At 37.3% G+C, this 11,469-nt stretch overlaps 1 protein-coding gene across 1 annotated transcript in view; it reads left to right on the top strand.

Moving 5' to 3' along the window:
* Positions 1-1,082: 1,082 nt before the first annotated feature.
* The window catches only part of xirp2b (xin actin binding repeat containing 2b), a gene marked incomplete at its 5' end in the record, with an annotated part of 36,809 nt that continues 26,422 nt past the window's right edge, over positions 1,083-11,469 (top strand). Inside the window, 2 exons of the mRNA XM_079427377.1 lie at positions 1,083-1,139; positions 6,252-6,380. Coding sequence (XP_079283503.1) covers positions 1,083-1,139; positions 6,252-6,380 — 186 coding nt within the window. The remainder of the gene's footprint in view (positions 1,140-6,251; positions 6,381-11,469) is intronic.

The raw sequence follows: 11,469 nt of genomic DNA, 5'->3' as shown, positions 1-11,469 counted from the left end.
GAACACTCTTTTGACTCTTTTTTAATATGCCCAAGTTAATCTTGCTTGTATGCACTAATGACCTGGTTTAATTGGGTATTGTTTGGCAAGTCAAGCATCGCTATTATTATTGTTAATGTTTACGCTTGATGGTTTGAACAAACCCCTAACGTTAAGTTTTAAATCTTTCACCATTAGTACTACAGACAGAGAGAGGTGTGCTGTTACAGTACTTTTCTCTGGCAGGTTTTGACCTGGGCCTGTACGTTAAAACCCAGAATACCCTAGGAACCACCTAGTCCTAGAAGAACCTAGAAACCCCCCCAAAACACTATAGCAACCATCCAGAGCACCCTATAAACCACCCAAAACACCCTTGCAACCAGTTAGCAATTGCAAGACCCTAGCTATTCTTCAGCAAGCAAACAGATAGCAGCCAGTACGTTAATATAGCTATATGATAATACCATAATATAGCTGTCTTTATAGTTATCGTTATTGGTGTGAACGGCCTAAACTCTAGCAAACAAATACTCACACTAGTAACCCCTTAGCAACCATTCAGACCACTTGGCAACCTCCCAGAAAGCACAAGCCTAGACTCCACCCAGAACACCCTAGTAACCATACAGAAGAACGTAGAACCACACCAGCAACAAGTTAGCAACACCCTTAAGAGCATGACTTAGCAACCACCCAGAACTGTCTAGCAACTCTTTGGCAATCACCCAGAAGATTCTATAAACCACTAAAACAGCAAGCACTCAAAACTGCCTAGCAACTCCTTAGTGCTCACCTAACCACTTCTAAGACCCTAAAAACCACCCAGGATACCCTAGCCATCAAATAAACTGCCCATAACATAAAAACAAATTATCCAAGGCAACCAGTTAACAATCAATCAGACCACCCTAGCAACCCCTTAGCAACCATCCAGGACATCATAGCATTGTGGAGGTGGTTTTTTTTTATTGCATGGGCAACCATCTAATTGGTTTGCTTTGTCTGTTGATTTCTTTCCACCTGCAGGTAGCGTTGCAGCATTCAGAGCAGGCACGCTGGAGGAGAGCGCTCACTCCGAACCTGTCCCGCTGAAAAACCGCATGGCTGTGTACCAGGCGGCGGTTTCCAAACAGGACAGAACAGGCTTCTCCAGTTTGGTATGCTTTACACACACACACGGGTAAAAACTGATTCGATCATAGGAGACTAATTTGGGATGGAAATACCAGGTGTAAACCACAATCTGACCACTTGTGAATGAATTGCAAGAGAGGGATTTCATTTTGATTTTCAAAAATGAAAATTTGCTTTTGATTTACTCACCCTCAGGCGACTCAGGCAAGCGACCTAGGTGACTTTTTTCTTGAGTACAACAGCAAAGAAGATTTTTAGCTGAAACTGTGGTCCTTGGTGATTCTTAAAATGCAAGTAAATGACTACCAGTTTTTGAGAATAAAAAAAAGCATATCAAAGAAACACAAAAATGCATACCCATAGCTCCTGCTGATGTATTGAGGTCTTCAAAAATGAAATGATTGGTCTGTGCAAGAAGAAGAACATTATTTACAACATTATTACCTATAATCCAGAACCTCAGGTAAATGGTCCGGGGTGATGTTAGGTTCACAAACAAATCATTCTTTTGAACCGGTTCTTTTTAATTAACCGAATGAATCAGTTCACGAAATCAGACTGAACCGTCTGAAACAGATGGTGGCTTGAGCAGCACAGAGTTCCTCCAACAGTCACTAAACTTGAAGCCTGTGACATGCACATGCATCAACCAAGCACTTGAACGAAGGGATGAAATTAATGTTTTTATGGTTTCGCATTATGTAAAAAGGTGAGCTGTTGAAGAGTTATTTGTCCACTTCATATGGTTTAGACATGTAAAACATCCACATTTGTAATAATGTTCCATTATTGTCCATAATGTTCAGTTTCTTGCACAGACTGATTGTTTCGCTTCATAAGACCTCAATATATCAAGAGGTGCATGTATTTTATTTATTTAGTTTTTCTCAAAAACTAGCAGCTGCTGACTTGCATTTTATGAATTACCAAGGACCACGGTTTTAGCTTGAAATCTTCTTTACTATTCTATTCAAGAAAAAAGTCACCTATATCTTGGATGGCCTGAGGGAGAGTAAATTAACAGCAAATTTTCATTTTTGGGTGAACTATATCTTTAATTCCTGCTTCATCACTGTCAGCCATCAGTCAAATTTAGACAAGCCTTAAGATCTTCTGTTGAGCAGACTAACGCTATTTACTCAGCAGTTCCCATCCGGCTGTCTGAGTGCCATCAAATTGATCAGCCAATATCACTTCAATGAGGCAAATGAGGCACTCATGCGGCACACAAACTTATGTCAACGTCTCATTAGAGCAAACGATCAAGGCTGATAAATTCTGACTGTTCTGCGTTTAAACACTGCGTGAGGACCGAGCACTTGTGTCAAATTCATGTATAATTCCAAACTCATTGATTTATACAGTAATTGCTGCCTTGATACATCAAATCACAAAAGAAACCAGTGTGCGTTTGATTTGCACCCCTCGTCACGGTAATAGAGACAGAACGTTTGACAGACAAACGCAGTGATGAGGACAGAGAGGGAGACCAAATTAATTAGACAAGCAGTGGACTTCAGCAGGCAGTACATTATGCAGAAACCCCAGGATTTGACAGTTCTGGTGAAATCTCCTAAAAAAGGTTTCTTAGGAACAGAATTTAGTGACATCAGTAGTGGCTTTGATTCAGATGCCTTAGCTGAGACATGAAAAGAACACAATCACCCGTATTGCACAGGAAAAAAAATCATTTTCTTCAACAGTATCTGTTTTTGATTTCCAGCAAAACATCTAAACATTGTTAAAACAATCAACATTTAATTAAGAAGGCAAATTAAGTAGCATAAGACTTGTTAAGAATAATAATATGTATTGCCGTTCAATAGTTTTTGTGCGAGAGAAAGAAATTAATACTTTTATTCAGCAAGCGTGCATTAAATTGATCAAATATGACACATTTATTATGTTACAAAAGATTTTTATTTGAAATAAATGCTGTTCCTTTCTATTCATTAAAGAATCCTGAAAAAATATATATCACAGTTTCATTAAAATATTAAGAAGCATGACAGATAATAATAAGAAATGTTTCTTGAGCATCAAATCAGAATATAAGAATGATTTCTGCAGGATCGTAAGACAGTGAAGACTGAGTAATGATGCTGAGTAAATTCAACTTTGTATCACACAAATTACATTTTAAAATGTATTAAAATAGAAGATGGTTATTTGAAATCGTAATCATATTTCACAAATTTTCTGTTTTTGACCAAATAAATGCATCCTTGGTTAGCATAAGAGACTTCTTTTAAAAACATTAAAAAACCTAACCATCCCAAACTTTTAAACAGTAGTGCATGTTTTTATATTCTCTGAATTAGGTTTCTTAACATGTGTTAACTGTTTTTTAGTTATGTCCTTTTAATTTAGTCACTATTTCTCTTGTCATATTCTTTGGTTTTAGTCAAATTTGCTATGTCTAAAAAGACTTCAAAAATAAAATTTTAGTTCATTTTTACTAAAATGAACATTAAACTGTCTTTGTAAAAACTCAGAGCTCCTAAAATAGCTCTAAAATAGCTCTAAAAATGTAGACGTTATTGTGATGGGAACTCTTCATTTAGAAGGAATTATTTCCACATTTACTGGAACTGGACTGTTTAGGACATATTTCAGCATATGTTTAGTGTGTTTTCAAGGCAACATTGCATTTGCAATGCATCTTCATCTCATCTTTTTCATTAGCAAAATAAAAAGATCAACGGTCATTGCATACTGAGTCCGAAATTTTCGTCCGTCATAAAAAAAATCGGATCAAGTTCGATTTATTGCATTTTCGCATCCATAGCATGCATTTTGATAGGAAAGGATGAGGAATATGAAAAAAATGTAAAACGCACGCGAAAATTTCGGACTCCGTGTGCAATGATCTTAACACTGAATGAGGTAAAATCTTGCAATTTTATGCAGTTTTTCTTGTGACACAAAGCAGCTTCATGTCCTTGACACTCTAAAGCCAGAGTGAGGTGAAGGGCCGAATGCCTCTTTGGACTCCACAGTAGAGAGGTCATGTGCGTGTGCAGTGACATCATTGTTTTCTGTGGCTTTGTCACAGTGTGATAGTGAAATGTGATGATGGCTGACCAGTGGGAGTTCAGAACCTCTCCAGAAACCCAATTCCTTCTGTCTCGCTCTCGTTCTCTCTCTCTTTGGCCGGCTGCTAAAAACAGCATTGCACGTCTGCTCTGCACCAGTGGATGTCACATCCCTACAGGAGGGTAAAAAGTACAGAGAAGTTACTCTGCTTCAGTACCGGTAGTATTATGGTGCAGTGGTATAATGCCGGCTCATCCCTCGGTGTTTTAAGTTTTAATGTTGCCGATAGAGTAAGGCACTTACAAGTTGAATATGAAAATTAAAATACAAAGTGCATGTGTTCAAGCTGTATTTTATGTTGTTGATAGAGCTTAACTTGTGGAACATTCCTTTAAGTTAGAGTAATGATTTAAATACATCAGCGTGTTATTTAAAGCAATAGTTTTGGTGACTGCTGTAATATAAGAGCATTTTATAAGACAGATAATAAAAGCCACGATGACCTATGAAATATGTACTCTGAGGGTATAAGTAAATTTGTAGCAAGTAAAAATAGCATTTTGCTTTGAAAATACAGTAAGTACAAACATGCCTATTTTCTATGCAAATAAGCCTTATTATAGATGATGCATATATTCATAGAACTCGTTTGTTCACAAAAAGCATTATTTACCAATAGCAATTAATGTTTAAGGAATCGTTCTCACAAATCTGATGATTTGCTGAAAAAGACTTCACCCTCTGGCCATTCAATATGTAGATGAGTTTGTTTCTGCAATGGAACAGATTTGGAGAAATGTAGCATTACATCACTCTCTCACCAATGGCCCTCTGCAGTGAATGGGTGCCATCAGAATGAGAGTCCAAACGGCTGATAAAAACATCACAATAATCCACAAGTAATCCACACCACTCCAGTCCATCAATTAATGTATTCTGAAGTAAAAAGTTGTGCATTTGTGAGAAACAAATTCATCATTAAGGCATTTTTAACTTCAAACTATTGGCTCTGGCTAAAATATGAGTTCTTTGTCCATAATATTGTTTTCTGTAGTGAAAAAGTTGTCTGAATTAGGAGAGAAATATGCACAGATCAAGCACCATTTAAAAGAAAAAACTGTTCTAAACAAATGTGGGTGGATTTTGATTTTGAGAGGACTTCTCAAGACATCAATTGTGTGGTATGGATTATTGTGATGTTTTCATCATCTGTTTGGACTCTCATTCTGACGGCACCCATTCACTGCAGAGGACCCATTGGTGAGTGAGTGATATAATGCCACATTTCTAAATCTCTTCCCATGAAGAAACAAACACATCTTGGATGCCCTGAGGGTATATTTTCATTTTTGGGTGGACTGTTCCTTAAACTATTGCTGTCAGACTGTCTATTTATATTTATGAATGTTTGTTTTCAGATTTTGATTGGTCATGGCAGCAGTTATACATCAAATGATGGAGAAGAGCGTTATAACTGGGCATATATCCAGATGCAGTGTAGTCAAGCACACTTTCATCAATTTAAAGAGCTGATTCAGGAGTCTGAGTCGCAGTGTTGGAGTGACACTGTACAGTATGTCAAATCGTATAAGTCTGCTGTATCCTGCATCTGATATTTAGAACTTGTTTGCAATATAGAATTGCACCATGCAAATTGCGTTCATTCATTCTGTAGATGGAATTAATTAGCAAAATTAATAAATGAAGCAGGCTTTGAAATAAAGCAGACGGCATGTACAAATAAGCAACACTTCCAGAAGGTGACAGCATGGATTGCTGAGTAAATGAAACCTCACAGTATCAGGGCCTCACAATATCATGCCATGCAAATAAGACTGTCATGCAAAATCTTAAAATGTGATTTTGTAAAGCCACAGAGATAATGAGATGAGGGCTGGAATCTGTGCTTGTGTGTGTGTGTGTGTAAGCCACATTGTCTCATGAATATATGAATATTTTTGTTTGATGGAGGATGAAGACGAGAGACAAGTGATCACACTTTCACTCCCATAATCTTGCAGCTCTTGTAAAAGCATAAATCTGTTTAGCATGATTTTCAACGCTGGCGGTCTCTCTGTCTTTGTCTCTTTCTTCATCAGGTCATGGAGGAAGCCGAGGTTTTTTCCCTGCCTGGGGGTCTGGCCAGTGTCCGCAGACAGTTTGAAAATGAGGGCATGTCATCATCTCACACGGTCACCCAGATTCACCACACACACAGATCTGTGCAGGTCAGTGTTGGAAGATACTTGGAAACTGCTTCTCAAACTGGGAACTCATAATATACACTACTGTTCAAAAGCTTAGGTCAGTGTATGGCTTTTTTACTTTCTTTCAAAAATATTAAGCCGCACAACTGTTTATAATAATAGGAAAACATTTCTGAATTTCTGAATTCTGAATGATCATGTGACACTGAAGACTGAAGACCATTACTTTAGTAATGATGTTCAAAATTCAGCCTTTTCATCACAGGAATAAATTATATTTTAACATGTATTCAAATAGAAAACAGTCACACTATATTGCCAAAAGTATTGGGTCACCCCCTTCTAATGAACATGTTTGACTACTTTAGTAATTTCTATGAGTACAAATCTTAATGTTTAAGCATATAATGATATTCTAGGGAATTGTGTGCTTCTAATTTTATAGCAACAGTTTGGACAGGACCCTTTTCTATTCGAACATGACAGTGTCTCTGTGTATAAGACACGGTTCAAAAAGACATGATTGATTGAGTCAGTGTGGAAGAACTTGACTGGTCTGTAGAAAGCCAAGTCCTGATCCCAGCTGAACACCTCTGGTGTGACTTTATATGCAGACCTTGAGCCAAAAACTCATCACCAAACACCAATGACTTGTACATAAGGGTAATGTCATTTTAGACACATCCAAAACTGTTTCCATCTTTGTTGCCACAGTTTTGTTAGTGTCTTTTTCTGTTCTAAAGAAGGGGGTGTCCCAACACTTTTGTCCTTATAGACCTATACAAGTCATTGGTGTTTGGTGATGAGTTTTTGGCTCAAGGTCTGCATTTAAGCCTGTATTTAAATATTGCAGGCCAAACCAAACTACAAAAAAATTAAAAATACAGTATATGCATACTGCTATGTATGTGTATTGAAAAGAATTAAGTGCTAAAATGCATTTGAGATGCAGTTACTTTGATTTTGACTCACTGACATACAGAATCTGTAAAAAAAAAAAAAAAAATTTAATGTCGTACTAAAGTGTCACACATATCATTTTAGCTTCTACCCAGGCGATTTATGGCACAATCGTGACTGAACATAAAGAACACATTCTTATTTTGTTCAACTTTGTAGTGCTTTTGTACATTCCCAAAACTAATCCTAAAGGTTTCACATTAGCTTTTGTTTTCCATTCTAATCTGCAATTGTAAAATTAAGACTTAGATGCAAAACTGATTCAAATGCAATGACGCGTATTGATGTAAGATGCTAAAATGCACCACAAATGTGTCCCATATTGTTTCAATCAAATGCACTTTTGTTCCTTTAGATACAGGCCACTTGTGTATCTTTTAGCATGCTTGGCAACTCTAATCACCACTAGTTTTAGTTCTGGTACAGGTATTAGACGCTATAAGCATGCATGCAACTTCCAGATGAGCAAATCGTTTTCTGATGTAGAAAAGAGAGTGCGTGCATGGACTTTCAGAATAAGATTAATCCTCTTACAGCTGACCTTACACCAAAACCCGAAATCTGACACAATAACAAGTCAAATCTCTACCCATCTGTACCCTCTCAGATCTGCATAGATTCTCTCAAGCTTCTGAAGCCCATTAGCATTGGCACATGCTAATATTATGCATGCAGTGTCCTGCCTCTGAAAAAAAAATCAGATACTGCTTGCAGTGAGAGAAGAAGAATGGAGATAAATTTTGGTCACAGTCTGTGTAATCCAGCTCTGCCGATCCAAATTGAATCCAGTCCACCCATCCATACCAGTGGGTCTGAGCGCGCTCTGTTCGCCCTGCAGGGACAAGGTGGCTTCGGCTCACTGATAGAAGAAAAAAAAAAAATCAGACTGAATACAGAATGACAGGAGAAAGTGGGAGATGTGCTCTCATCTCGTCTGCCAGCACATCAGCGCTCAAGTGCTCTAAAGCCGCGCCTCTCAAACTGTGCTAGCTGACGTGAATCAGCAAATGTAAAATATTATGAAGCATATATTTAAATTAATTTTTTCTTTCATTTTTTTTATTATGCCTTATTTTTCATTTCTGATTGATGTGCAATTTAAAGTGTGCTTCATCCAGTTTTAAATGTCAAATGCATGTGGGATGCTAATCAGGACACTTCAGAATGTAGTAATTGGCTTTCTTTCAATTTGAGTTCAGTTGGAAACAAACCACAGAATATTGATTTTATTACTTGAATTGGCATGAAAAGCGGAGGAATTCAACAACAAAAAAAAAACAGTGCAAAAATTGAGGTGAGAATGTTAATTACTTAAAAAAAATGACTTTTTAAAATGTTTTTCTTTCTTTTTTTTTGGCTTGAAAATACAAGAGTACAAACGCCTCCTTTCTATGCAGATTTGGATCATAATAAAATTGTGCTTTCATTCTCAAAATTTATTTATTTAGAAAAAACATTATCTACCTGCAGCAATTAATTAGTTAACTACTGTACATTGTAAAAAATGTTTAATTCAATGTGTAACTTGCGGTTTCTTTGTAAATGTACTTGCAATTTCTGTATGAAAATTGTTTGGACACCAATTTTAATTTTGTGAATTTAGTTTGTTTACGTATTTTTACTGGTGGCTGCAGTTTTGTAACTGGCTTCCTTTCAATTTAGCCCAGTTAACAGTGAATGTTCTCATAATTTTGGATTACGCTCTGTCAAGGTTCTCTCAAAAATTATGAACAAACCAGGCTCGGTTTGACTGAGGGTGCTACTGATTTCATTTGAGGGTGCTTAGCACCCTCAGTTAAAGCTGTAATAATGGCATTTCATTGCAGATGATATCCAGTGTGTTATGGTTTGTGCTCTGGAGATTGGTTTCTATTTCAACATGTTTGTGCAGCTTTGAGCAATGTAACCAATCACAGACATATCTGTTGATTTCTTGAATGCAACAGCCAATCAGAGGCGTTTAAGTTAGAATCCACTCACTGCTCAAATCACCAAAGTTTTTATTCAGGTGTTGCTTTCAGCACGAATCATCTTATTATTACAAAGTTTAGACGTGATGTAAATAAGAGATTTGTTGTGCAGTGTGAACTTCATCGGTTATAACACAACTTTGTGAGATCGCAATGAACTAAGATGAGTGATAGCTTTTTAGTGATTATGAAGGGAGCGCTCTTTGGGCCATAGCAATAAATGACACCCCTCACTAATTTAAGAACCACCCTCAGTGATTTGATTCTGCATGGAGCCGGGCCTGGAACAAACATTATTCCACTAGAATGTTAGTTCAAAGTTATGTGGTCTTTAATAATGTTCTCAAAACATTAGCTCAAAAACATTATTTATGCATCATTCATGGAATGTTTTTTTTTTCCCTGAAACATTTTGAGAAACTAGATTCTTTGAATGTTCAGATATTAGGAGCGTTAGCAAAGCATTTTTAGAACAAATTTCTGTTAGCTGGGAATTGGCTACAAACCACAGGATGTTGATTTGTAATTTGAATTGGAATGACAGGAAGAGGAATTCAACAAAGTAAACTAGATTTCATGAAGGTTATATGAGTGGTATGTTTTTGACTCTAAAATGATGGATTCATGTCTCAATTTTGAGAATTGATAAAGAAATAAAGTCTTACAGCAGTTTTAAGCACTTCTAAACAGACAGGAGAAGTTTTAAAAAATCTTTATGAGCAGTTATTAACCATTTAGGTTACACCGCAGTCATGAAACCATGATTTGCTACCTACTAGTCAAAGGCAGGTGATATTGGGAGGAAATAATGATGTGGAAAGGGATAATGATATTACGTTCCTAAAAAATCAGATCAGGTTTGATTTTCTGTGATTTTCGCATCCGTAGCAAGACGCATATGAAAATTTTGGAGTCACTGTGCAAGGACCTTTATTCTGCATGAACATATTTTAGATGGCTTAATCCTACCCCACACATAACCACAGTGTAACGGGGCGAACAAGACGTGAGACGTGCGGATCCAAGAGCAAGCTTTTATTTATAAACAGTCAATAAACAGGCAGGGTCAAACAGGTATGGTACGGGCAAGACACAGAGCAATCCTAGGGCTAGCGAGAGTCGACGATCGGCGAACAATATCCAACAGGGCAAGGCAGAGAGATAATCCAGGTATACAAGCAGTAGTCCAAGAGAGGTGCAAACAGAGTCCAAACGGCAAGGCAAAGGGTAAATCCAGGAAACACGAGCAAGAATCAAAACACTAGAAAAACACACAAGGCAAGACTATGACAACAAAGTGGGTTCCGTATCGCAGCTAAAACTAGGAGAGTTATAAATGCAGAACAATACTGGAACTAAACAGAAAAACACAGAATGGCTCGGTAAGGCAGCTAACACTAGGGGGGTGCTATACACAGAACAATACTCGGCCGAGAGGGAGAGGAAGTACATGGTTTATGTAGGGTGTGTGATCAGTGCAATCAGCTGTGTGTGTGTGTCGTCAGTGCAATGGATGATGGGACTTGTAGTCTGAGGTGGCGTGCAACAGTTAGTGTGGTGCAAGAGTCCCTGTGGTGAGTGAGTGAGTGACCTCTGGTGGTGAGTTAACGGAAGTTCATACACCAGATTCATGACACATAGCAAACTATCAATCAGTAGTAATTAGGAGTTTATTGAGGTAATAGTCATATTTAATAGTTAGTTAATAGTGAGAATTGGTCCCCAAACTAAGGTGTGACCAAATTACGTTTACAACAAATATGTTATAAATATAACATTTTGAGAACCACTACTTTAGATGTATAGATCTGAAAATATGTTCCTCTATTTTTGTAGCTTCTTGAACTCAAGATGCAAATGTATACAGACAAAGTGTAGTTTATTGAACATTAGATGGAATTACTACATAAAATAGCTAAAGTTTGGCAGTAATCCACAGCTCACAAAGAGAAGCATGTTGTAAATGATAAGCACTGAGCAGACAACTGAGAGCATAAGCTGACATTATGTATCATGCAGCAGTTATTTGAGAGAAGGATCAAAGGATTCTGCTGCAGCAGGTCATCTCATTATCTGTGCTTTCTGTTGCCCATGGTGACACTAATTTATTAAACTTGTTTCTGTGTGCATGTTTGGAAGGAGGTATATTTAAACTATAACTTGTGTCACATTCTGTGTGT

Source organism: Barbus barbus (genome assembly GCF_936440315.1).
Source record: "Barbus barbus genome assembly, chromosome: 10".
Classification (NCBI taxonomy): Eukaryota; Metazoa; Chordata; class Actinopteri; order Cypriniformes; family Cyprinidae; genus Barbus; species Barbus barbus.
This window is presented reverse-complemented; position numbering and strand designations above follow the sequence as displayed.